A 27,207-nucleotide genomic window follows, 5' to 3' on the forward strand; every position below is an offset into this window, starting at 1 on the left:
TCCCAAGTAGCTCACAGGCATGGGCCACTGTGCCTGGCTTAATCTTTTTTTTTTTTTTTTTTTTTTTAATAAAAGACCTGTCCCTGAAGTGGTGGAAGTGCCCTGAGTACCATTGCCAAGCTCATTTCCTCTGTCATGCCCTTCTCAGCCCTAGAAACATACATAGAAACATCCTTCTAGTCCACCCCCCGCCTCCCCCAACCTTTTTTTTTTGAGACAAAGTCTCCCTCTGTCTCCCAGGCTGGAGTGCAGTGGTGTGATCTCGGCTCACTGTAACCTCTGCCTTCAAGGTTCAAGCAATTCTCCTGCTTCTATATATCCTTCCAAATACTTGATTTCTTGTCAGAATTTTCATTTTTGTAAACCTGATGGATGAAAACTACTTTGGTTGTAATTTTTTTTGGTGGTAGTTTAGTAGCCTCAGCTTCCCAAAGTGCTGGGATTACAGGCCCTTTTTACATATTTATTGGCCATTTGGAGTTCCTCTTCTGTGAATTGTCTGTCCAAATCATTTGCCTATTTTCCTATTAATTTTTAAATTAATAGGAAAATTAAATTTAATTAAAATTCAATTAAATTAAAGGTTCTTCATTTATTCTGAACACTGCTCTTTTATTGTATAAATTTCAAGTGTTGGGCCGGACGCGGTGGCTCACTCCTGTAATCCCAGCACTTTGGGAGGCCGAGGTGGGTGGATCACGAGGTCAACAGATCGAGACCATCCTGGTCAACATAGTGAAACCCCATCTCTACTAAAAATACAAAAAATTAGCTGGGCAAGGTGGTGCGTGCCTGTAATCCCAGCTACTCGGGAGGCTGAGGCAGGAGAACTGCCTGAACCCAGGAGGCGGAGGTTGCGGTGAGCTGAGAATGCGCCATTGCACTCCAGCCTGGGTAACAAGAGCAAAACTCTGTCTCAAAAAAAAAAATTTCAAGTGTCTACCTCCAGTATATCTTGTTTTATTTTTTGTGTGTATCAACATTGTTTTTAATTTTGAGATAATCAAATTATTAACTTTCCATAATTAGTTTTCATCATCACATGGTTCATAATTTAGTGTCATCTTTAAGAAATTCTTTTGTAACCTGAGGTCATAAAGATATGCATCTCTATTTTCTTCTAACAACTTAAAATTTTTTTTCTATTTAGATCTTTAATCCATCTATAGTTTATGTGTGTGTAAAATATGAGGTAGTGATCTGAGCTTTTTTCCCTCTAGTGAAAAGCCTGCTACCCGCCCCGCTTTATTTTATTTTTTATTTTTTATTTTTTTGAGACAGAGTCTCGCTCTGTTGCCCAGGCTGGAGTACAATACACAGTCTTGGCTCACTGCACCTCCACCTCCTGGGTTTAAGCAATTCTTCTGCCTCAGCCTCCTGAGTATCTGGGACTACAGGCGTATATACCACCACACCCAACTAATATATATATATATATTTTTGGTATTTTAGAGAGGAGGTTTCACTGTGTTGCCCAGGCTGGTCTCAAACTGCTGTACTCAGGCTATCCCCCTGCCTTGGCCTCCCAAAGTGCTAGGATTACAGACGTGAGTCACCTTGCCCAGCTGAAAAGCTTTATCTCAATACTTTGTGCAGGTCACAATATCAAAGATGGGAGCCTATAGACCAATAGACACTCTGTGGCACAAATAATACAGTGGTAGAACAATAGAGTACTTTGTTTCTTCCTGAGTGAAATTTCTTACTGAATTCCTTGGCTGATATTTTGCGTTGTGAGTTGATTATCAAGATGTCCTGCTTTGAAAAGATGTGTTTAGGGAATGTTTTTATTTGCGTACTTAATATGTTTGCTATGGAAAATTTAGAAAGTATTGTTAAGTAAAATGAAGAAAATAAAAACCACCTATACTCCCTTCATTCTAACATTAACTACTATTTAGGCTTTGGGGATAAAATTTTCCTGTCTTTTTACATTAATGTAATACTAGTTAATGTTTATTAGGCATTTTCTATGTGCCAGGTACTTTCCAGTTGCTTTGCATGTATTCAGCTGATCTTCACAATAACTTCAAGAGGGCAGATATTATTGTCCTCATTTTACAGATAAAGAAAATGAGGCACCAAGTACATGATTGGTGGGGTGTTTTTTAGTTTTTGAAAATGCTATTTATATAGTTTTATACCTTGTTTTCTCATATTATGAGAACTACTCTGTGTGTACTTAATTTTCTGTTATATGCGTAGTTCCTCATATACTTGGTCATGTTGTAAGTTTTGGACTTTTAAGTTGTTTACTTTCATAAGGTTTTTATGAATATTTATTTAGCAGCATTTCTATCCACCTCCTCCTGATCTTCTTCCTTCTAATAATTTGGTAACCAAAAATTGATAGTTTTAATTTGTATTTCATTGATTACCTTTGATATTGAATTTTTTTCATATGCTTATGCCATTTTTTTCTATTTTGTATATTTTCATTACCTAGTTATCTGATGGTGTTCATCTTTTCTCTTTTGACTTATAAGTTCATTACGTATGGTAGTGTACTTAAGATATTCTTTCTTACCCCACCCTAGGATTATCTAAATACTCACTATTTCTTATAATCTGACTTTCTTATAGTTACATTTAATTCTGTAGTTCACTTTGAAATGGGTAGAGAAGAAGGATATGATTTGAGGAAGGAAATACCTCCCTTCTTCCCCCTCCAAAATTACTTATTTGACATAATACCAGTTATGGTATAATTCATACTTTCCCCCATTAGTTTGAAATGCAGTCTTCATTATGTATTTCATTACATATAATCACTTAAGAATTTCTCAGGTCTCTTCATTTTTTTCATTGATCTATTTGTTCAACTCCAGAACAAAATGTAGTAACTATTCTGTGGTATTGGTTTAAATCAGTAATCCTCATTTGTGTCCTCCACCTGTAAATATAATAAATTTCTTTTTTTCCTTTTATACCAATAAGTTATTGCTACAATGATTACCATCCACAGCTTCATATCTACAGGAAAATGATCTAAGATATTTATTTCTGGCCAGATAATTCTTTGCAGTCTATTTTGTTTGGTTGCAAATGAAGATACTGAATTATACAAGGCAGAACCTCAGGTTTCTGGTCCTCTGTACCAACATGGAAATAGTGAATATGTAAATGTATTAAAATGATAACACTCTAGGAACTTGTCTGCATTCAGAAAGAATTTTGACTAAGCTTATATTTAATAGATCATGTATGTATATACTTTTTACTATCTAGTCTTATTACTTGATTCAAAACAAGTGACCAATTCTAGTATGAAGCTTTTGTGACTAATTAACAATAAGAAGTAATTTTATGGCTTTGGTCATAAAGTGAGGCTGGTTTCATTTATATTGGGTTTTGTTTTTTCCCCTCCTCTAGGTAGCCTTTCCAGTAAATATATGACTCAGGGAAAAGCCTCAGCGAAGAGGACCCAGCAGGAATCATGAGGGAAGGAATATGCAACACTCTAAATGGCCGCTCAGGCATTCCCATTCACTTGGAAAATTAGGCTCATTTTACAGGACACAGCAGCTTAGATTAGGCTTCAACTTAACATTTAAGGGAAATGGCAGACTTTTTTTTTAATTTAATGAAATTGTTAATGAGGAAAAAATTTTAATATAGTCTTATCTACCACACATCCCCATAGATTTAAAGATTTTAATAGAAAGCCATGATGTGTGTTTTTAAGCCAGGTTAAAAGAAAAAATGTAACTATGGACCAGTATTCAATGAATACAGTTTCATGGTTTTCAATTCTTTTAAAGCACATTAAAAATGGTGTGCTGAGAAACCCCAAGTAAATTAACCCTTTTCCCCTATAAATCCCTTTTTTGTTTTGAAGAGGGGAAATTATATTTATTGTTTACTGAATCCTTGTGTGAAAGCATATCAAATATATATGAACTGCTACTGCTGTACTTCCGATTTACAGACATCATTTTATTGCTATTTGTAGACATGATAACATGAATATGAGTACCTGTTTATGGGGGCCTTCAGTGGATGAGCAGTGCTACTCAGGTCTCTCGGGTTTTCCCTCTCTAATTTTAAGTAAATTGACATGTAACTACTATGCTTATAAAAATGAAGTAAGGAAAACTAGTAGTCCTGTTTGCCACTAAAAACATTTTCAAAGGAAAAATAAAAAGAAAGTACTTTTTACTTTTTATGATATTCAGAAATTAGGATGGAGAACTTTTTTTTTTTTGAGACGCAGTTTCGCTCTTGTTACCCAGGCTGGAGTACAATGGCACGATCTCGGCTCACCGCAACCTCCGCTTCCTGGGTTCAGGCAATTCTCCTGCCTCAGCCTCCTGAGTAGCTGGGATTACAGGCACGCACCACCATACCCAGCTAATTTTCTGTATTTTTAGTAGAGACGGGGTTTCACCATGTCAACTAGGATTGTCTCGATCTCTTGACCTCGTGATTTACCCGCCTCAGCCTCCCAAAGTGCTGGGATTACAGGCTTGAGCCACCAGGCCCGGCCTTGGAGAACTTTTAAAAATTCCTGAAGATCAAAGAGGTTATCTCTGCCAGTCACAAGCGTGGTTGGTGTCATTCTGGGTCTGACTGGACTGTTTCTCTAACTTCACAAGCCCTGCAGACATAATACCTGGTCAAAACCATGCCTTGGTTTATTTATCATTTTGAAATAAAATCAGAATTTCAACCTGTAATTTTATCTATGTTATTTTCTAGTGAAAAATTCCTGAATTTCCTGGGGGGAAAAAATAGATCAAGGAGTGAGGACACTGGGAATGATTAGAGTAGTTTACCAAAAAAGAAGAAAGGCTAGTACAGATATACTCCTCTAAAGTAGTGTATACAGATTTCCCTTTGACTTGTGCAAATCATTGGTGTGTGTTAACATCCAGTGTGTTCCAAGCTCTGGGAACATACAAATTTGTTATTATAAAAGGCACAGATTGAGGTGGAGGAATTCGTAGGCAGGGAGGTGCAGGGGTGCTTGCTGGGCAAGCATTCCGGATGTTCGAGGACTCAGAAGATGCATATACATGTGCTCTTCTTTTTAAAAAAAAATTATTTGAAGATAGTCTAGCTAAAGAAGAGTCATATCAAAATTAAGGACTTCAGAATTTGGAAGCCATAGTAGAAAAAATAGTGATGGTTCCTTCCTCATTTTGAACGCAAACTAATGAATGACTCGACCTGGGCTGAGGGCTGCTCTACATGACTGTCCTCAGCTGCCCCTCTTCTGGTTTCTTCTCTTTAACTCATGCATGAAAGTCGACTAGGCTTACAATGCTTGTCACACTTTTCTTTGAAAAGCCCACTGATGCTGTTCTGTTGTTTTCTGGCATTATAGTGGAAGACAGGTCTAAGAAGACCAGGCTAATTTTTGTTCTCTTATAGATTTTGTTTTTCTGCCTGGGTGTTTGTGTTTTTCAGTTTATCCCTATAATTCAGAAAGAAAAGTACCTCAATCTGGAAATAGTCTATCCGGTGACTTTTCATGCTAGGAAACTTTCAAGCTTAATCTCTACATGACTGGCTTAATTTTTAGTGTCATTCTGCTGCTTCCTGTTTCCAATATGGATTTTCTCATTGCACTTCTAATTTTCTAGAACTTACCTGACTGACCTTCCTTTACCTCTCATGTCTTTAGTTTACTTATATTATCTTCCTTTTCATAGAAACTACGTTTTCTTGTATCCCTTTAAGGATGTTAAAAATTTCCTACATTTTATTGTGATCCCTATAGCAGCTTCTGCCCAAAATACTGGGTTTTTTGTTTGATTTTCAGTTTCTTGCACTGGATCCATGGGACAATGAGCAATTTGCCAGCAGGCTGGAAAATGGATTGCCCTTGATTCTTTCCTTGGAAGTGGTCACAGCTCCATCTTGCTGCCCCAGCTGGGATACTGACACATCTGCTCTTGTGCTAAGTACATTGGCCTAGCTGTCTTGCAAGTGCAGCTGGCTTATCTGTCTTAAGCCCCACAAATACCCCATTACCAAGATTCTCCTTGACACCTTCTCTCAGGAACAAACAAAAATATGAAATATATTTTGTATAGCAGGGGTCCAGTGGCCCCTGTCTACAGTGTTTAAAACTCTTGCTTGGCTGGCCACAGTGGCTCACACCTGTAATCGCAGCACTTTGTGAGGCTGAGGTGGGCGAATCACTTGAGGTCAAGAGTTCGAGACCAGCCTGGCTAACATGCCCAAACCCCGTCTCTACTAAAAATACAAAACTTAGCTAGACTTGGTAGTGGGTGCCTGTAATCTCAGCTACTCGGGAGGCTGAGGCAAGAGAATCACTTGAACCTGGGAGCTGGAGGTTACAGTGAGCCAAGATTGTACCATTGCCCACTGCACTCCAGCGTCAGAGACAGGGTGAGGCTCCATCTCAAAAACAAACAAACAAAAAACCTCTTGCTCAATGTGTGCAGGATCAGCAGTGTGCAAAAATGTTTTTTAAATGTTTTCTTCTTCTAGACGTGAGAAAAATGTTCTTAATAACTTCAGTGTATTTTTCATCTTGAAATGTTTGTCAAATGGCTTTAATTAAAAAAAATTTTCTGAGTGGAAAAGATCCTGGATAGATACATCAGTAGTTCAGTGTTACAGGCCAAAATATACAAACACAACACACTGAAAGCAGAATTTAACCCCTGTAAAACTGTAAAGCCTTCAGTAGGTTTTTCTTTGGAAGTAGGCATATTTGGACAGCAACAGTCAAGAACTTCACAGACTTTCCACTGAATGGAACTCAAGATTTAGGCAAGGTCTAGCCCAGCTCTTTCTCCAGCTGTGTGGCAGTCCCCTAATCTCAGGCAGTTCAGTTTGCATTCCTATAAAATGGAAACCATTCTTGGCTTTCAACAGAGTTGTGATGATCAAGTGAGGTCTTACCAGAAAAACACTTAAATGTCTAGAACTGTGAAACATAATGCCTGAACTGTAGGATGAAACTTCCTTATTGTAAGTTCTGTCACATATTAGTGGAAATCTAAAAGTGTTACAGCTTGTAACTCCACACCCACCTCATTTTGACACCATAGAACAGCTGCTGCTCTGAGATAAGCTCACATGTTGCTTAAATAATCATGAAAATTATTTATTCTAACATACCGACTTTTTTTGGGGACTTGTGCCAGTTTCAAGTTATTAGAAACTAAAAAGTAGATTATGTGAATTAATGCTTACTTGCCAAACAACTAACCAAGTTAAAAACTGAATAGTGGGGTTTTTCTCTTTTTCTTTTTTGTTTTTGTTAAATAGTGGGTATTAAATGGAGGAAGGAAGTCTGTTAAACATACACAGGATCCTGAATCAGAATTTGGGACTAGATTTTTTCAATGGTATCTAATGTTCTCTACTAAAATCCTTGAGTTTCAGCATCTGTAAAACAACCATGCCAGTGCTTTTGCCCTACTCAGTTCAAAGTTGTGAGGCTAGTCTGAGATAATATAATATGCTCATGGGGTTTTTGAATCTTAAAGTGCTGCACAGCTGCGTAATGTATCAATAATCGAAAAAATGACACAACATCTTTTATTAAATTTATTTTTATTTTATTTCCTTCCTTTCCTTTCTTCCCTTCCTTCCTTTCTTTTGAGACAGAGTCTCACTTTGTTGCCCAGTCTGGAGTGCAGTGGTGCGATATCGGCTCACTGCAACCTCTGCCTCCCAGGTTCAAGCGATTCTTCCGCCTCAGCCTCCCGAATAGCTGGGATTACAGGTGTGCTCTGCCACACCCGGCTAATTTTTGTATTTTTAGCAGAGATGGGGTCTCACCATGTTGGCCAGCCTGGTCTTGAACTCCTGACCTCAGGTGTTCCACTCGCCTCAGCCTCCCAAAGTGCTGGGATTACAGGCATCAGCCACTTGCCCGGTTTATGTGCAGATAGGCTTAGGAAAAAAAGCACCCTCTTACTGTCAATTCGATTGCATTTCTGAAGCAGGAAGAACTACTTGGAATTTTAAACTATCCTTTTGGAACCTGCAAGAGATCAAAGATAAATTGGGCTTTAAAAAATGTTTCACCAACTATTTCTTTCCACATCCAAACACTGCGAATCTGTCCTCCCCAGGACTACTCCATAGACCCCTCCTGCCCTTTTCCCTTCACCTCTAGCACTTCGATGACAAATGCCATCTGTTTTGATGTCCTCTTTTCATCTGCCAACCCTGTTGGACTTCTGTCCTGCCAGCATCTCATTCTTCCCTGGCCCCTTTTTACCTGGCTTCCTGTGTATGCCCGGGTACTGCACCTGTGCACAGTGCCTGGTGCTCAAGAACACTGCGTCTAAAGGCAGAATTAAGCCCCTGAGCAGCCAAGGAAAGGTCTGATGACACGTATTAAATCGAGTAATTGCTGATCGATATAAATGTGACTATTCACAGTGCTGCCCAGTCACATCTTCGAGTAGGGCTGGGTTCCCAGTTCAGCAGCAGACTTAAAACTGCATTAGTCACCACCCTTCAGCATCCCCAGCAGTACAGCACGCTAGGGAGAAGGGTTATGGGTGGAGATTTATTATACAACTCAGCGGTAACACCATGCTCTTAAGAACTGCCTAGCTGGACCAAAAACAATGAAAATGGATGTAGATGTCTGGGCATCGGAACAGTCATTCTGCATCTGAGAGCAGAAGCTCCCCGTGCAGGGTTGACTTCTGCGTCCTTAAGCCTCACTGCCTATGGTGTTTGTCACGGTGAGCATTAAAGCAGGGGGTGACGCAGCACCTTGCCCAGGGGGCAGATGGTGAAGCGACGCGCATCCGGAGTCAGCAGGTCGGGGGTCATTCCTCGCCCCCTCCCGCCTGCTCCCCGACGTCGCACCGACTGTTTTCGGCAGTGACGACATTCCTCCCCGGCCCTGCGCCCCGCAGCGTAGTAATGCCACGGGCCCGTGGTCGCCCACGGCCGGCGACCATGCGCACGCGCAAACCCTCTGGTAGGTCCGGGGCACTGAGACGAAACCCCGCCCCGAGCGGCCCGTACCGCCCCCGGCCCGTCACTCACGCAGCCTACCCAATGGTGGCGGTGGAGGGCGGGGATAAGCCTGAGGGCGCCGTGCGCCGAAGCTTGTGGCGTCAATGCGCCCGCCTTGTCCATGGAGAGAGGCTGGGGCTGCCGAGCTTCGGCCCAAGGCACCAGGGCGCCGAGACGGCAAAGATGTCGGCTTCCTTAGTCCGGGCAACTGTCCGGGCTGTGAGCAAGAGGAAGCTGCAGCCCACCCGGGCCGCGCTCACCCTGGTGAGTGTTCGCGGCGTGCGGCGGGGCCCGTGACATTGCCCGTGTCCGCCCCATGCGAGGGGAGGTCAGGGCGGCCAGAAGTGGGGCCGCAGGGGCACGGGCGCGTCCGAGTTCTGGGCCACTCCGAGCCGCCGTGCCTCCTCCTTTCCCTCTGGCCCCCGTTGCTGCGATAAACAAGCTCCTTAGCTCCTGGCAACTACGTTTCCCGGCAGGCCGCGCGGCCCTACCGTGCGGTCCGGAGGAGAGCTCTGGGGTGGGCGTCCTCTGGGGCCGAGCGTCTCCGCGCTCCTGCCGGCCTGCCCTGTTCCGCTTCTCCGGTTGCACAGAGGCTGGACGTACCCGGTTGTCGGGGTGCCGGGTGGTGGCCCGAAGTCCTAGCTTGGAGGTGCGTGCGGTGGGGAGGGACAAGGCTTTCGAAGGACCGCTGTGTTAGGTTGGCTGCGGCCGCGGCGAGCGAGCACAGAGACAGGGGCAACAAAGCCCCCGGCTCCTGCAGAGGTCCCGGTCGCGGCGCACAAAGCGTTAGTTCCCGGTGTACTAAGTGATTGAGGCCTTTGACACTCCCTCTGTGCCTCAAGCCTGGGCTCTTAGGATAAAACATAATTTTCGGGAGTGAGTTTACAGAGTTTTCTGGGTGAAAGGGCAAACACTCAGAGGACACCAGAGTACAACCACTGATAATTTAGAGAATTCACTGAGCTAGCTCAGTGTTCCAGCCGCACCGTGCAGTTTTTTTAGTGGAGGAAAAATGGGTAACAGTGCCATTTAGGACATTGTGTCGTGCAACCATCACCTCTATCTAGTTCCAAAATATTTTCACCCCAATAGAAAAACTTATGATCACATTCCTACATATACTCCCCTCTTAGTTAAGAAGACGATTTTATACAAGCATTCGCTTAGAGATTGAAAAAAAAAAGTTTTAAATTGATTAATGGATTCTGTTGCATCTAATGCCGAAAGGGCCTATTACCAGAAAATAAGTTTATAGCAAAATAGAAGAAAATTGTAATCAAATAAGAGAATGTATTTTTATAATCAATTTTTTAGGCCTTTGATGTTATCCTGATTATATATGGTACTACTCGTGTACTGATTATCATTCTATATTACCTCTTGTAGGCTTATTTTCATACATCATGGAATGTGTATTTCATACACCATGGAATTAAACAAGGTTTTAAGAACTAGAGGGTACAATTCATTCTTTGTGTCTCTTTAGAATTCAGAGAGTTCTTCCACTGGTAATGGTAGGTCCAGGAAGAGCCAGACGTTTCAGGAACAGCTTTTTGCCTTTTCTTTTTTGCTCTTTAGCAACCCTGTTAATTGATGTCTTGATTTTTTTTTTTCCCCGAGACAGGGTCTCGCTCTATCTCTCAGGCCGTAGTTCAGTGGTGTAATCATGGCACACTGCAGCCTCAACCTCCTGGGCCCAAGCCATCATCCCCCCCTCAGCCTCCGAAGTTGCTGGGACCACCGGTGTGCATCATGCATGCACCTAGGGTCTCCCTGGGTTGCCCAAGCTGGTCTTGAATTCCTGGGCTCAAGCAGTCCACCCGTCTCAGGCTCCCGGTGTGCTGGGATTACAGGTGTAAGCCACCACGCCTGGCCCTGATGTCTTTCTACATCACCCATTTGACATGTTACCTCTTCTTTCAGAATTTCTTTTTTTTTGGACACAGAGTGTTGCTCTGTCGCCCAGGCTGGAGTGCAATGGTGTGATCTCGGCTCACTGCAACCTCCATCTCTTGGGTTCAAGCAATTCTCTGCTTCTGCCTCCCGAGTTGCTGAGATTACAGGCACACGCCACCATGCTTGGCTCAAATACACTATAGCTTGATTATTGGCTGTATTATTTACCATCTTTTGTGCCCCCGGAAAATTGATATGTTGAACATTTGCTGCCTTTTAAACATTAAAATGCCACGTTTGTAATGAAATTAAGTTGTAGTTTTTGGCACATGTTTAGTATGTATTGTCACATAGTTAACTTTGGGTTTTAATTTTATTTTCTTAAGCAGCAAAAGATGAAAATTGCCTGGGGAATTACGTAAGGAAATACAGGATTGAGAATGAAAAGTTTCTCCTACAAGGATTAGAAAGTGTGTTGCTATGAGATAGTGATAAAACATTCATCTACAGTGCCTTTTCCCATAATTTTAACAGCAGAAACATCTTGGAAATATATATATTTTTTAATTCAGCCAAAATATCTTCTTAACTCAAAGGTAACCTCTCACTTTAAAAGTCATATTTCTGTGATTTGCATGTGAGTAAAGTAAAAACTATCATATTTTAGTGGGCTTCAGGAAGCTCTTAAATTTTAAAACATGGGCCAAATCTCAGGTAAGCTATAGTCATGAATAGTAGATAAATTTCTTGACAATTACAGGTTTCTTAGTTGTTCTAGGAAGTGCACTTGTGCTGGCAGGCTGCTAGGCCCTGCAGCATGCTGTGTAGTTGAAGATTCTACACGCTTTCTCAGATGGATTCACCTAAGCACAAAGTTGCCAGAGTATGTAGACTTAAAGCAGAGTAGGATTCCTAGCCTCTTCTTGGTACTGAGACACAAAAAGTATTTTTGGCAGCTGGATTTTTTTTTAAAAGTACCAACTGTTCCCTGTTTAACCATTCTCACTTGTTCTGAAAGTCAGATCAGTCACTTTGAAAGTCTTGAGAACCTTTTTCCTTGGTTGAGTACACACCTGGGTTATCCATCATCAGTAACACCCTCCCAATGGAGTAGGTTTGGTTTTCGCCTGACATGGGAAAATTAAGACACGTTTAGTTCCCATATCAACAGTTTCCCAGGCACACAGGTTCCTGTTGAATGTTACTTTTCCCTTAAAGAGCATTTCAGTATAAGATGTGAACATCAGCAACTTTGTGATAAGTAGACCAGTCCCCACAAATTGCTTTTATTTACTGTTTCCTGCTAACAGTTGAGAAAATAAGAAAATAGATGATTTTGCAAAACTAAATCAGGTAATTTAGAAAACCACTTGGAGAATTAAAAATTTCTTGAGGCTGGTAAATGGAATAGTGTGAGAGACACAATTGTTTGGTTTAGATCATTCAGTGGTGTGCTCATCTGTGCCTTTGACTCACATTAAACCAAGACTACATTTCAGATTTTAGTTCCAGCAGGTATTTGGCTATGCCATTTTGGTTTTTTTTTTTTTTGAGACAGAGTCTCACTCTGTTGCCCAGGCTGGAGTCCAGTGGCATGATCTCGGCTCACTGCAATCTCCGCCTTCTGGGTTCAAGTGATTCTTGTACCTCAACCTACTGAGTAGCTGGGATTACAGGCGCATACCACCATTCTTGGCTAAGTTTTGTATTTTTAATAGAGATGGAGTTTCACCTTGTTGGTCAAGCTGGTTTCAAACTCCTAACTTCGAGTGATCCGCCCACCTTGGCCTGCCAAAGTGTTGGGAATGCAGGCATGAGCCACCGTGCCTGTCCAGGCTGTGCCTTTGTAAAATAAACTTATAGAAAGCTACTTTTATTTGACAGTAAGTGATTAATTTTTTCAGCATGCACATAGGAAAATATGACTGTGAAAATTTACAAGTAGTTGATAAGAAAGCTAGCTTTTATTGACAATCATTTAGCAGGGGTCCCCAATCCCTGCGCCACAGACTGATACCAGTCCTTGGCCTGTTAGGAACAGGGCCTCACAGCAGGAGGTGAGAGCAGCAGACAAGCGGAGCATTGACACCTAAGCTAGCTCCACCTCCTGTCAGGTCAGCGAAACCCTAGTATGAATTGCACGTGCGAGGGGTCTAGTTTGCACACTGCTTATGAGAATAATGCCTGATGATCTGTTACTGTCTCCCATCACCCCCAGATAGGACCATCCAGTTGCAGGAAAACAAGCTCAGGGCTCCCACTGATTGTGCATTTTGATGAGTTATGTAATTATTATATATTACAATGTAATAATAGACATCAATTGCACAATAAATGTAATGCACTTGAATCATCCCGAAACCATCCCCCTTCCATGGAAAAATTGTTTTCCACAAAACCAGTCCTTGATGCCAAAAACATTGGGGACCACTGATTAAGACGGGTTATGAGCACTTTAAAAAATAATAATAAATATTTTTGTAACTATTTAAAGTTGATATTCTGTGACTCAGAAAACAAAAACAAAAACAAAACCATAATCCTGCTCTTCCACGTTTTGTCCTTCCTCCTCTGTATACTACTCTCTGCATTGTAGGACTGGTTGCCTCCTTTTGTGATAGAACCGTGGGAAAAGGCCTTTAGAGACCACCTACTGTCAGTGGTTTGTTTTTTTTTTTTTACAGTGACTTGCAATAAGAAATGTATTTACACAGACACTTTTTTTTTTAAGTGCAGTGCATTGTTTTCTATTTTAAATTTAAAACATGTTGGTCTTCACATTATAAATTGGTTTTATGCCCTTCTAAATTGGGTGTAGACTGTGTTTAAACATAATCATCTGGCTGAGCCCTAACCCCGACAGGGCAGGAGAGCACACTAGGGCTGTCCATTGGGCTGGCTCCCCCTGGACAGGCGTCAGTCCTGGCCTCAGTTTACTATCAGGCCTGAGGTTGCAATATCCAGACTTTGAGGCTTCACAAGCCAGTAAAATGTCAGTACAAAGAACTGGAGGGCCAGCAGAGCACTGCCAAATAGAGGAGCTTAAGATAAGGTAGGAAGGACGCAAGTAATCTCTTCATTATCATGTACTCTCATCATCATAATAATACTTGTTTTTTTTGTGCCTGGCACTGTCCTGAATGCTTTTCATGAGTTTAAATACTTAATCCTCGCAAGAATCTTGATAAGGGACTATTATCCCTATTTCACAAGTAAAGGACTAGAAGTCAGAGAAGCCATGTAGGGTAACTGCCCTGGGGACACAGCTAGGAAGTGGGCCAGGAATACCCTGAAACAGTCTCCTTTCCAAGGAAGTGGGATTGGTAACTCTGACCTATTTACATACAAACTGTGATGTCTTTCTCATTTTGAGGCCCACTGGGCTATGTTAAACAGCATTTCTCCTGGGAAGCAGGTCCTTCTCATTCTTATTTCTGTCATTGACTAGCTTAGTGTTTTGTTCGTCTAGATCTCCTAAGATGTTTGTTTAATCCACATTGAAAAAATCTGTGTGAGCATTTGGCAGGACTGGTACAAGAAGCACACCCTGGGTTATTTTATGCAGATAACGCTCTTTCCTCAAGCTACGCATTTTGATGGATTAGGAATGGATGTGAGTAGGCAAAAAAAAAAAAAAAAAAAAAAATGCAGTAGGATGAATAATTGACAGGAAGAACACCTGAAGGTTGGCCTTCCCGGTGAGATACTTGATTCCTTCATTGGCTGTTTGTCGTAGGCAACGTGCTGGTTGCTGGGTGTAGAGTTGATGCACAAAATAGATGCTGCCCAGAAAAATAGCATTTGTGATGTGAGTAAATAGCACCGTAGAGAGAAAGACAGGGAACTATCCTGGACTGAAGATCAAGATTAAAATGATGTTGCTGGCAGGTATTTTTTAAAATAAAGAGGGTATTTTGAATAAAATAGTTCATGTGTTTCTTTATAAATCCACAAGGTACCCTGGCAAGAATGGAACATAAATTTGTTACATGAATTTGCTAAAGACAGACTTAAAAAGATAAATATGAAGCTTTAAAGAATGCAAGCTTTGTAGCTAAAAACATCATTTTCTTTTTTCAGACACCTGCAGCAGTAAACAAGATAAAGCAGCTTCTCAAAGATAAACCTGAGCATGTAAGTAAAACCAGTTAATTATTCAGTAAAAATCTGAAACTGTATTTTCAGAATGAATTTATCCTGTGATAAACAGTATGTTTTCATTTAGGGGTTTTTACTTAAAAGGTAAAATATACTCAAGATTTCTAAAAAATTCAAATAATACAAAAGGGTATTTAACTAAAAGGGAAGTCATTCTTTCAACCTGTCATTTTTTCTTCCAAGAAGCAACCTCTTTGGTCTCCTTCCAGGGATAATGTATACATTTGAAGTGGCTAGACCTGATTTTCTGAGTCTCCTCACGGTTGACAATTTAGGGCAGATTGTAGAATGTTTGACAGCATCTCTGGCCTCTGTCTGGATACCAGTAGCACCATTTCTTTGTCACAACCAAAGAATCCACATATGTGGAACCCACAGATACAGAGAGGTGACTGTATAGAGTGAAGGTATTTCACCAGTAGTTCCTGATTCTACAAAGCTTTGGTTGTCACAAAAATGTCTCCCTGAGGGGAACCCATGGCCTAGACTGGGCTTGTTATTCCTATGTGTATCTCTTCCTACCATAAATGTTGTAGTTACACTTTGCTTTTTACCCTTAATAATGTAGCTTAAAGATCTTTCCATATTATTATGAAATAATCTGCCTCCCTTTCTTAGCTGCATTTACAGTATATTCCATTGAACAAGTTTGATTTCTCTAAACAGTCCCTATATTAAAGGGTCGTTTTCATTCATTGCTGCCACAGACACCATTCAGCAACTATTTAGAGGCTACCGTGTACCAGGCTCATTGTTATAAACCTATAAGTGTGGCTTAGTCTACCTACATAGGATCCATTCCTAGATGTAGAACTGTTGAGTTAGGGGTGTGCGTATCATTTAAATTGTACATTGTTCGTTGCTGATGGAATTCTGTAAATCATTTCAAGTAATAGACTGTCAATATTTAATGATTAGACTGGAATGGTTTCTGGTTTCTCTTGTCAACCTACATTACAATGTAATGGGAGTTCTCAAACCTCCCTTTTAAAATTATTAAATTTCAAAGGATATCAGTGTTCTGACTCAATTTGTTTAGACTAATGACTAGAGTCCAAAGTGGCCAAATGAAAAAACAGATTAGCTTTGTAGAATCAGGAACTGCTGGTAAAACAGTACTTATAATACTTTTACTGTGTTCAGTCACCTCTCCATATCTGTGGGTTCTGCATACATGGATGCAGTCAACCACAGATCAAAAATATTTGGGAAAAAAATAGAAGGTTGCATCTGTATTCAACATGTACAGACTTCTAATTCTCTAAACAGTACAGTATAACAACTATTTATATAGCATTACATTGTTATAGGTATTCAAGTCATCCAGAAGTCATTTAAAGTACACGGGAAGATTTGTATAGGTTACATACAAACACTGTGCCATTTGCATAAGGGACTTGAGTGTCCGCAGATTTTTGTATGCTTGGGTAGTCCTGGAACCAGTTTCCCACGCATCCTGAAGGATGACTGTATTTAAATGAAAAAGCAGATCAACTCCAAGAGAGAAAACTTAGGTAGATATTGTTAGAATATTGGATTAATGTAAACATTGATTTTTTTAAGTGCTGTTTGGTCACTTTCGTTGGCTTTCTGGTATTTGAGACTGTACACAAGTCTGCATTAGAATAAAGATCCATGTAGAGATAGGATTGTCAGGTGATGGACTGTGAACCCTGCTGAACCCTAACCATAAAGAAACATCCAGAGGATATAAAGTGCCAGGCTGGATGAGATGGCTCCTACCTTGTAATCCCAATGCTCTGAGAAGCCAGGGTGGAAGAATTGAGTCCAGGAGTTTGAGACCAGCCTGGGCCATGTAGTGAGACCCTATCTCTACGAAAAAGTAAAAGAAAGTCCATTTGGTACAGGGAGACTACTGTCACTTTATTAGTGTAATTGTTTAATCTGTACTACTTTAAAACTAAATTTATATTTTCACTTCTTTTTCAGGTAGGTGTAAAAGTTGGTGTCCGAACCAGGGGCTGTAATGGCCTTTCTTATACTCTAGAATATACAAAGACAAAAGGAGATTCTGATGAAGAAGTTATTCAAGATGGTGAGTTTTTAACAAACATTTTTGGGCACTTTCTTTTGCCTAAAATTGTTAGCCTTGCACAGCACAAAGTAAAAAGTAAGGATAGTATCAGGAACTGTGTAAATAGTGCTCACTGTGTGCGTAGGCATTGTTTGATGGAATTTCATGTGTTAACTGATTTATACACAACGATGAATGAAGGTGATACCATATTATTCCTGTTTTTCTAATGAAGAAACTGAGGCACAGAGGGGTTAAGTAGTTGAAGGTCATAGTAATTCTTTCCAGTGACTGTGCTCTTAGTAATTAATTGATAAATTATTATATAAGCTTGTTTGTTTTATCTATGAAAAACCATTGTTGTGTCCAAAAACTGAACCAACCTTAAGGCTCACAGTGAACCAACAGTTTTTGTGTAAGCAGCAGTTTTACATCTGTGTCAAATAAGTACAAGTTGAGCATTCCAATCCAAAAATCTAAAATCTGAAATGCTCCCAAATTCAAAACTTTACAAGTAAGTGCAAACATGACACTCAGAGGAAATGCTCATTGGAGCTTTTTGGATTTGGGGTGCTCAACCAGTTAGTATAATGCAGATACATTTATGCATCACTTAACATTGGAGATACGTTCTGAGAAATGTGACATTAGACAAATGTCCTGGGGTGTACTTACACAAACCTAGATGGTAGAGCCTGCCGTATGCCTTGGCTAGATGATACAACCTGTTGCTGCTAGGCTACAAACCTGTACTGCTTGTGACTGTGCTGAGTATTGTGCACAGTTCTAACACAATGGTAAGTATTTGTGTAAACATATCTAAACATAGAAAAGGTATAGTGAAATTTCACTGTAAAAGATGAAATGGGGTTGGGTGTGTTGGCACAAGCCTGTTGTCCCAGTTACTCAGGAGACTGAGGCAGGAGGATTCCTGGAGCACAGGAGTTCAAGATTGTAGTGTACTGGCCAGGTGCTGTGGCTCATGCAGGTAATCCCAGCACTTTGGGAAGCCAAGGTGGGCAGATCACGAGATCAGGAGTTCAAGACCAGCCTGGCCAACATGGTGAAACCCCGTCTCTACTAAAAATACAAAAAAAATTAATCAGGTGCGGTGGCACACACCTGTAGTCCCAGCGACTGGGGAGGCTAATGGAGGAGAATTGCTTGAACCCAGGAGCCAGAGGTTGCAGTGAACCGAGGCCATGCGATTGCATTCCAGCACTCCAGCCTGGGTGACAAAGTGAGACTGCCATCTCTTTAAAAAAAAAAAAAAAAAGGAAGGAGAAGAAAATAAAACATAGTATGCCTGTATGGGGCACTTAACATGCATAGAACTTGCAGGACTGCAAGTTGTCCACGTGTCAGTGGGTGAGCAGGCAGTGGTGAGTGAATGAGAAAGCCACTAGGACATTACTTTTCAGTATTCTACACTTTATAAACTAATAAATTCACCTTAGTTTACTGAAACTTTTTTACCTTGTAAACTTTGGGGTTGTTAACTTTTTGACTCTTTTGTAGTAATATTAGCTTAAAATATACATTGTACAAATGTAAAAAAATTTTTTATGTCCTTATTATAAGCTTTTCTCTATTTTTTTAACCTTATAAATGTTTTAATTAAAAACTAAGACACAAACACATCTACACATGTATTAGCTTAGGCCTCCACAGGGTCAGGATCATCAGTATCCCTGTCTTCCACAACTTACTCTTGTCCCATTGGAAGGTCTTCAGGGGCAGTAACACTCATGGAGTTGTCATCTGTGATGACACTGCCTTCTTCTGGATACCCCCTGAAGAACCTGCCTTAGGCTATTTCACAGTTAACTTTTTTTTATAAGTAGAAGTATACTCTAAAATAACAATAGAAAGTTTAGTATAGTAAATTCATAAAGCAGTAACATAACTATTATCATTATCAAGTATTATGTAGTGTACATAATTGTACATGCTTAGACTTTTATATGACTAGAAGTACAGGTTTGTTTACACCAGCATCACCACAAACACCTGAGTAATGGGTTGTCTTGTGATATTATGGTGGCTACAACATTGCTAGCAATAGGAATTCTCAGCTCCATTGTAATCCTGTTTGTTTTTTTTTTTTTTAATTTGACACAGAGTCTTGCTCTCCCCCAGGCTGGAGTGTACTGGTGCAGTCTCAATTTACTGCAACCTCCACCTCCTGGGTTCAAGTGATTTCCCACCTCAGCATCCCAAGTAGCTGGAACTGCAGGCCCACATCACCATGCCTGGCTAATTTTGTATTTTTAATGGAGCTGCATTATCAACTCATGTTTTTGAGGAATCCTGTATTTCTCATTTTTATTAAAAACTTCAATTCTTTAATTATATTTGCCACTGCCCCCGTCTTCCACTCTATAATCTGTTAAAACCTACCTAAAATAAAATAAGTCACTTATTTATCTTGCCATTGGAAGTATGCACTTGGCTAGCTTGCAGTTCTTGCCTGCATGGGAGAATGAGGCCTAGATTCCTAAATGTGCTTTTTTATTAAACTAAAGTTACTAATGAATAAAGACCTTTTAAAAATATATTGTTTTAAAAATTATAACACATGATAAACCTTGAGATTTTCATTTTAAGGAAGAGGTGACTTAATTATATATAGTTTATATTTAGTGAATGGCTCAATATCTTATAAGGAAGAAAGTGTTTTCTTCCCTCCCTCCCTCCCTCCCTTCCTCTCTTCCTTCCTTCCTTCCTTCTTTCTTTCTTTTGAGGTAGAGTCTCACTCTCTTACCCAGGCTGGAGTGGAGTGATACAGTCTCAGCTCACTGCAGCCTCCACTTCCTGGGCTCAAGCAATCCTCCCACCTCAGCCTCCTGAATAGCTGGGACTACAGGCGCTCACCACCATGCCCAGCTAATTTTTGTATTTTTAGTGGAGTCAGGGTTTTGCCATGTTTACCAGAATAGAAACCTTTCTTAAACTGATTGTATTTTTTGGCTGGGCACTGTGGCTTACACCTGTAATCCCAGCACTTTTGGGAGGCCAAGGTGGGAGGATCACTTCAGCCCGGGAATGCAAGCCAGTTTAGGCAACATGGTGAAACCCCGTCTCTAAAAAAAAAATAGAAAATTAGTTGGTCCTGGTGGCGTGTGCCTGTAATCCTGTAGGAGGATCACTTGAGCCTGGAGGTGGAGGTTGTGGTGAGCCATGATTGTGCCACTGTACTCCAGCCTGGGTGACAGAGCGAGACTCTGTCAAAAAAAAGATTGTATTTCTAAAGATGCTGACCTTTCTACCTGTGTAATTATTAGGGATAGTACCTGTTTTCTGTTCATAACCAGAAAAGACTATTGTTGTACTGATTAATCTTATTAAAATAGCCCCATTGTATCACAGTCCTTTATATATCTTTAAGCTTAAATCCATGTATCTAGTGATGTTATTGCAGAACTTTTATAATTTTTTAAAATTTCATCATAACAAAACTCACTGAGAATATACATTTTCTTCACGTTGCAAACTGGAAAAATGAGTGACGTATAGTGAAAGGTAAATTCTAATTTTACATAAAATTGTCATGGAATTTACTTGTATAAAATTCTCCCCTTACATGATTGTTTTAGACATAGATTCGTATGTCGGAAAGAAGGGCAGATGGGAAACTGAATGCTTAATTCCTTAAGGAAATAATTTAAAATTTTCAAAAGCTTCCTGTTTGACTTTTGTTGATAGTCCCTGTTTAAAGTTCATTTGTGCTTTGAATCAGCAGGTTCCATAAGGCTGCAGGCTTTATATGACACATATTTTCTTTTCCCCAAGGAGTCAGAGTATTCATCGAAAAGAAAGCACAGCTAACACTTTTAGGAACAGAAATGGACTATGTTGAAGACAAATTATCCAGTGAGTTTGTGTTCAATAACCCAAACATCAAAGGAACTTGTGGCTGTGGAGAAAGCTTTAATATTTGAAATCTCAGGACTCTTCTGGCTGTAGGTTCCAGGAAAGCTGGTGGAAGCCTTGCGGCTCACTGCATAAATCATGTGACTGTCACATGCTTAATGTGTGGCTGCCTTGTAAGAAAAATAAAGTGATGCATTTTGAAAATGAAGCCAATATGTTAGATCCAGAAGAAATAATATTTATATTCTCTGTAGGGGACAGAAAATGAGAAGCCATCACTGTCTTTGGATTATTTAGATCTCTTGCATCATTTGTTTTAGAACCAGTTTTATTAATTGACTTCCTGTGCACCTGTTTCTCCATTTCCTGAACCGTGTGCTTAGACCTCTATTGAATGGCTTGAACATGCATCTCCCTCAGCATTTCTCCCAATCAGATCGGTGACTCCTAAAATCAGAGACAGGACATCCTGACTACTGGTAATAATGTGGTGGTGCATTGTTTCTTCCATGCAAACTTAACATAGCCTCTTTATACATTTTCATCAAAAATTTTATTGTCAGATGCCTCATTGTGTACCCTTTAATAGTACCGGGCAAAGATTTTCTTCAACTATAGTACAGATTCGTTCTGAATGTGGCATCATAAGGTGAGAAAGATGTCATCCACCTGTTTTTTAAACCATTTCTTTTGCCACCCTATTTGTCTGCTCAGAGGTGGGATCTCAGGCTGCCTTTGATTCTTCTAGTTGAGGGGTCTCTTAAAGCCATCTAGCCCACCTCCCTCATTTCCCTATGTGAAGAAGCAAAACCCCAGGAAAGCCAAACGGCTCCCGTCCACCCCTATTCCACAGGCCGGGGGAGAGCAGGGACTCTACCCCCATCTTCCCTTCCTTGTAGATAACACATGCTCTGCCCTTTGAGGCAATGGGTGAAGGCAAATGATCTGACTTCTTTATCTGGTCAACATTTTGATAGAATTTCTTTATAATTTGATGGAGATCATATTATTTTTATTTTATTTTGAGTGGGAAGAATTTTAAAACCCTTTTATGTGAATTACCATCTTGTTTCTTTACCTTAGAAACAGTGGTTTGTAGCAGAGAAGACATGGTAGCAGCACAGAATTGTGCTTTTGGAATGTGGTCCTCATTGTGCAGGAGAACATGTGGATCTTTTCTTAAAATTCCCAGTGTGCATATACTTTCTGGTTCCTCATCCAGTTGCTAAAGTTCTTAATATTTTAGCCTAACATTTTTATCACCAACTTTTCTTTAAACATGTTCTTTTTGTCACTTAGTTACTGATTTTCCTGGGTCTGACATATTGAGTATTCTATGAGATGACATCGATGCTTTTTTTTGAAAGCTGATTCTTACTAATTCAAGTAGCTGAGTTCCTTTATGTTTCTTTTATTCACTAAAGTAGCTGGCATAAAACACCAAAACCTAGAGCGGTAGTTTTATGTAAATGCTCATGAGTTTGTATCAATAATATAATTGTTGACCCACTTACAATTTGTGCAATACTGTATGTATGTAGAGATTGAGTTGTCAATTAAAAAAAAAGTGGCCTCTTTGTGATCATAAAATTGCCTTTTCTTGTTGAGGGGAAAGGGTTTGGGATAGTAGCTGCTAAAGCAATAAAAAATGACTCTTTTTTGCCTGAATTGCCTGTCACCAGGCATCTTTTCCACCTGACACTGTTTCGTCCAGAGTCCTAGGTGCTGATTCTCCACACAGCCCTGGAGAGACCATCTCAAGTGGCTCTTGTCCCCCTGGCTTTGCTACCCTTGCTTTCGTCCTTGTCCCTCTGTGAGGTCATCTACCCACCAAGCAACTTTCTCATGTCCTCAGGAGGAGAGCATTATCACTACCTGGAGCACTTTTCCCTCTGCTGTCTGGGCTTTTACATGAATTTCCTCCAAGAAGGTTCTCCACTGTTCACTCGGGCACAATAGTGAGCACTGACTCTCCACTAGCCCTGAGCTTTCACAGGTCATCAGAGACAGTCCCAAACTCAGAGAGCTTAGACTCGGCAAATGAGACACCAACGAAGAGCATCGATTGCCGTGGTAATAAGTGTATGAGCAGCTGGCGGTGATTGCATGCCCACTGCATGCCAGGAAGTGTTCTAATAAACATCATCATCTCAGCGATCTGGAAACGCAGTCTGACTACTGTCTTTTTCATAGATAAACCCAAAACACAGCTTAAATAAAATAGCTAAGGTAACACTAAGTGGCCGAATCAGAAACACGCCCCGTGCCTATGGTTCCAGATGCTGTGTTCCTGTTAGGCCATGCTCCATGTTTTGATATAACCGACGGAGTGTGCTTCTAAAAAGTATCCTTCAGGTTATGACTCCTGCACCCAGTTGAAAGATTTGAGGAAGAGGGAAGAGAGTGAACAGTAGTAAAGAAGACTGAAAAAACAGAGGTAAGCTAAGCATTCAGACGAATGAGGAGCAGTAAGGCTGGAGGGCATGGTAGAGGCCTGGGGCATCTGGGCTTTCTGCAGGTTCTTTAGGCCTGGGGGCTACTGGAAGTGTTTAGGGGCACTCCTTAAGAAGTGTCACCATGGCTGAGCAGGCTGACTGATAAGGGCAGGAGGAAGCTACTGCAAAGCCCTCTATAATAGGACCTGAGCAGGGACCCAAACAGGCTTAGGAGGCAGAAAGGTTGGGACTCTATCCATAGCCCAACGTCAATAGCCAGTTTTCTGTGACTCGTTTCTATTTGTATAGGCAGTGCTTGTACTTTCATTGGTTTTGGTTCTTATCTGTTGTACAATTTGAAAGGTTCTTGGAGACAGAGACAACAAATATTTCTTCAATGTTCATTTAGCATTGGGCAGGTCAGAATTATTTTTGCAAAATGGCTCCATCCTACCTCCTTGTCATGCAAGCCTTAGCCCTCACCAGGAAGGTTCTGTCTGTTGCACCACATTCGTCCACATTCTGCTCACAAATACTTGGCATCGTTGTGTAAGGCCATTTGGTAGTGCCCCTGGGTGATGTGTAGGCCAGCAGATCTGTTGAGCAGCAGATCTCAGGCTTCCCATGGTGAATTAGAAGCCCACTCTTCCACATCAGGCTGCTAAGTTGAATAGATCAGGCCATCAGTATAGAGGCCCGCTGCTTCATTGTTGCGAGGCACCTCCTAGCCCTCTGTCACAGGACCCACCAGAATGATTTTTTTTTTTCTCAAACAGGAAAGAGGATTGGGAACCATCCCTACACCCTAAGATTTTCAGTATTTCCTAGGTTTCACTCAGCAGGAAATAACCTCAAAAAAAGGACTTTCTTGTCAGGTTTTGATAACTGAGAAATCAGGAAATGGAAAAGCCTGTGTTAAGCTGAGCTGTAAGCAACATCAGTGACTAATTTGAGCCTTAGAACAGACGCGACATGGGCCAGAGACAGATCAACCTAGAGAAAACCCAAATACAGCTCACCTGAGTTCAAGCAGGCTGGGAGACTGGCCTGGAAAGGTTTAGGTGTGGGGTGAGATGTGCCTGGATTTGGATCATGGTTCCTGTTATTTTGTAGCCATGTATCCTGTAGAACAGTCTCAGAATTTGGGGGAATGGGATTAGCTAACTACACATAAATGGCGTCTGCTAAGAGTAGACATTTCATACGTTGTCGTTCTCATCCGTTTTAGACATTTTCTTGTGCCAAAAGGGATAATACACTAGTGGGTTATCAAAGCAAGAGTTTAGAGGAAGACTTTCGACACAATTACGGATTTTTTATCCCATATTCAAATCTGGGGGAAATTTGCTGTATTTCCTTCAAATAAATGACCACAGTAACTTCTTCAAAAAGAGCCGTAAATTAAAACAGAGAAATTTCATTCTCTTAGTGGCTGATTATAGACAGACATGCCTTAATCAAGGAGCTGTTTTGAAAAGCTCATTCCCCAGTAGGAACTCAAGTCTCCAAGTCCAGGCTGGGTCTCATCAGACAAGAGGAAGGAGAGAGAGAGGTGTACCCTAGCCTCAGCCTCTATCGAGATACGGAGCCATGTGGTGGTGAAGTCACTGTGAATGTGTTTCCTCCCTTGCTCCTGTACAAAGTGTTCAGGGAAGGCTTTATTTCACGCTAACCTTTGCGGGGCAAGGGCTCTGTACCAGTGGTACTCAGCTTAAAACTAGCCTACTTCTTTGACAGCCTTGGTGAATCACTGCTTTTACTCCCACTAACTAGTGATTCCCCAATTTTCATTATAAAGTACTCATTTATTGGGCCAGATGTGTTGGCTCATGCCTGTAATCCCAGCACTTTGGGAGGCCAAGGTGGGCAGATCACCTGAGCCCAGGAGTTCAAGACCAGCCTGGCCAACATGGCAAAACCCCGTCTCTACAAAAAAATACAAAAATTAGTTGGATGTGGTGGTACATGCCTGTAGTCCCAGTTACTTGGGAGACTGAGGTGGGAGGGTCACTTGAGCCCAGGAGGTGGAGGTTGCAGTGAGCCGAGATTGTACTACTGCACTGCAGCCTGGGTGACAGAGTGAGACCCTGTCTCAAAAAAAATAAAAAATAACTCATTTATTGTTCTCCATGGATTCTGTGTTTTGAAGCAGTCCTCAAAGTTTAAGGTGCAAATGAGTCACCTGGGGCCTGAGCATGGTAGGTAGTTCACACCTGTAATCCCAGCACTGTGAGAGGCCAGGGTGGGTGGATCACTTGAGGTCAGAAGTTCAAGACCAGCCTGGCCAACATGGCAAAACCCTGTCTCTACTAAAAATACACAAAACTTAGCCAGGCATAGTGGTGGGTGCCTATAGTCTCAGCTACTCAGAAAGCTGAGGCAGTAGAATCTTTTGAACCTGAGAGGCAGAGATCATAGTGAGCCACTACACTGCTTTTACTTCCACTAACTAGTAATTCTATAAATGAAAAAACAACCTGGGTGACAGAGCAAAACTCTGCCTGAAAAATAAAAAAGCAGATTCTATAACAGAGGTCCAGGGTAGAGCCTGAGATTCTGCATTTGCAGCAAAGGCCCAAGTAAAGCCAGTGCTATTGTTTTGCAGGCCACCTTTGGATGACAGGCTTTTGAAATATTTTCTCATTGGAAGAATCATCTGTATTTATTAAATTCTGCTTAAAATTGATAACTTTTTTGTACATCCATGTTTATAACAGCATTATTCACAATAGCCAAAAGATAGGAACAACCCAGGTGTCCATGGACTGGAGATGGGGTGAGAAATTAATTTCATGGGCACAGAGTTTCAGTTGGAAAAGATAAAGTTCTGGAGATGGAAGGCGGTGAAGTACATTGTGAATGTACTGAATGCCACAGAACTGTGTACCCGAAAAGGGTTAACATGGTAGGTTTCATGTTGTGGATATGTTGCCACAGTGTTCACAAGTTAACTCAATTAATCAGACTATTTAAATACCCAGTAGATTGCATTGTGGGGAAATGGCTGTTTGAGCAAAATTTTCAGTGATTGCTGCAAGGACCTCCCAGGGGTGGGGACAGAGTCTGGAGCACAGCTGCACGGCTCATGGAGAGAATTTGCATGGCCAGGCAGCCCCCAGTCCACTTCTCCCCACATCCGGGCATGTGCAGAGAGCATAGCTCTACCTCCTATTATCTCCCTCAACTTTTTATTTGCACTTTGCCCATGTCTATAGAAGGAAAAACTTGACTGATTAGAAATTATATTCATGTCAGCCTGGGCAACATGGTGAAACCCCATCTCCACAGAAAAATACAGAAATTAGCCAGGCATGGTGGAACGTGCCTGGGGTCCCAGCTACAGGCTGAGGCAGAAGGGAAAAAAATAATATTCAAAATTCAGCTACTCGGTGTTTACTCTTTTTAAAAATGCCTTTCCATCATCCTCTACCATCTTCCCACCCATTATTCTCCCATTGCCCACCAAGCTGCAAGACAGTTCCCCACCCCTTAGCTGTTTATGTGACCTTGAGGATGTCCATGTCACAATGGACAAGTCGCTTAACACTAAGCAATGACATGCTAGGAGTGGCACTGTTGGGGCTGCCAGATGAATGAGACTCAGCCTCTGCCCTGGGAGTGCAGAGACTCAAGACGGATATGACCACGTGAAGAGACAACTGTAAAACAAGCGGTAAGTGCAGCTACAGCCATAGCCACAGGGCACTGTGAGACCGCAGAGCAGTGAAAGCTAAGCTAGTCTAGGCTTGGCAAGGAGAGATGGAGTGAGGTGGGCAGTGGCGAGGGAGATGGGAAGACCAGAGCTGAGAGGTGAGATGGGGTTTGGGTTTATATTTACCAATGAGGGTG

General features: G+C 41.2%; 3 protein-coding genes across 12 annotated transcripts in view; all 3 read left to right on the top strand.

Annotated features, from left to right (window-relative positions):
* TUT7 (terminal uridylyl transferase 7) overlaps positions 1-6,554 on the top strand; it is a 74,829-nt gene extending 68,275 nt beyond the window's left edge. For 5 of the 6 annotated variants that reach the window (XM_002742884.7, XM_008996097.5, XM_008996088.5 and 2 more), the window contains one exon: positions 3,373-4,676. In XM_002742884.7, the coding sequence (XP_002742930.3) occupies positions 3,373-3,440 (68 nt within the window). In that variant the 3' untranslated portion in view covers positions 3,441-4,676. Of the gene's footprint in view, positions 1-3,372; positions 4,677-5,764 lie in introns of those variants that run through there. The other variant, XM_035303330.3, reaches the window with a different exon arrangement.
* A 2,274-nt stretch (positions 6,555-8,828) lies between these two features.
* ISCA1 (iron-sulfur cluster assembly 1) lies at positions 8,829-22,513 on the top strand. 2 transcript variants are annotated; one of them, XM_002742885.7, is made up of 4 exons: positions 8,829-9,225; positions 14,938-14,991; positions 16,966-17,071; positions 20,843-22,513. In XM_002742885.7, the coding sequence occupies exons 1-4, from the start codon at positions 8,866-8,868 to the stop codon at positions 20,989-20,991; spliced, it is 669 nt and encodes a 222-aa protein (XP_002742931.2). In that variant the 5' UTR covers positions 8,829-8,865; the 3' UTR covers positions 20,992-22,513. The 2 variants fall into 2 exon arrangements, with proteins under 2 accessions (XP_002742931.2, XP_017828707.1); XM_017973218.4 differs by having other exon boundaries at positions 9,065-9,610.
* Positions 22,514-22,533: 20 nt separating this feature from the next.
* The window catches only part of C1H9orf153 (chromosome 1 C9orf153 homolog), an 80,727-nt gene continuing 76,053 nt past the window's right edge, over positions 22,534-27,207 (top strand). For 2 of the 4 annotated variants that reach the window (XM_035303441.3, XM_078367366.1), the window contains exon 1: positions 22,534-23,360. The gene's annotated coding sequence lies outside the window, so the exon portion shown is untranslated. Of the gene's footprint in view, positions 23,361-26,927; positions 27,032-27,207 lie in introns of those variants that run through there. The other 2 variants (XM_078367363.1, XR_013533141.1) reach the window with 2 other exon arrangements.

The sequence above is a fragment of the Callithrix jacchus genome, chromosome 1 (assembly GCF_049354715.1).
Source record: "Callithrix jacchus isolate 240 chromosome 1, calJac240_pri, whole genome shotgun sequence".
In the NCBI taxonomy this organism is placed as follows: domain Eukaryota; kingdom Metazoa; phylum Chordata; class Mammalia; order Primates; family Cebidae; genus Callithrix; species Callithrix jacchus.

Bases quoted from the DNA above. Each gene is read 5' to 3' on its own strand.
- ISCA1 (XM_002742885.7), top strand. From the start codon at position 8,866: ATGCCACGGGCCCGTGGTCGCCCACGGCCGGCGACCATGCGCACGCGC. The intron at 14,992-16,965 runs GTAAGTAAAACC...CTTCTTTTTCAG, and splicing joins TCAAAGATAAACCTGAGCAT to GTAGGTGTAAAAGTTGGTGT. The intron at 17,072-20,842 runs GTGAGTTTTTAA...CTTTTCCCCAAG, and splicing joins TGAAGAAGTTATTCAAGATG to GAGTCAGAGTATTCATCGAA.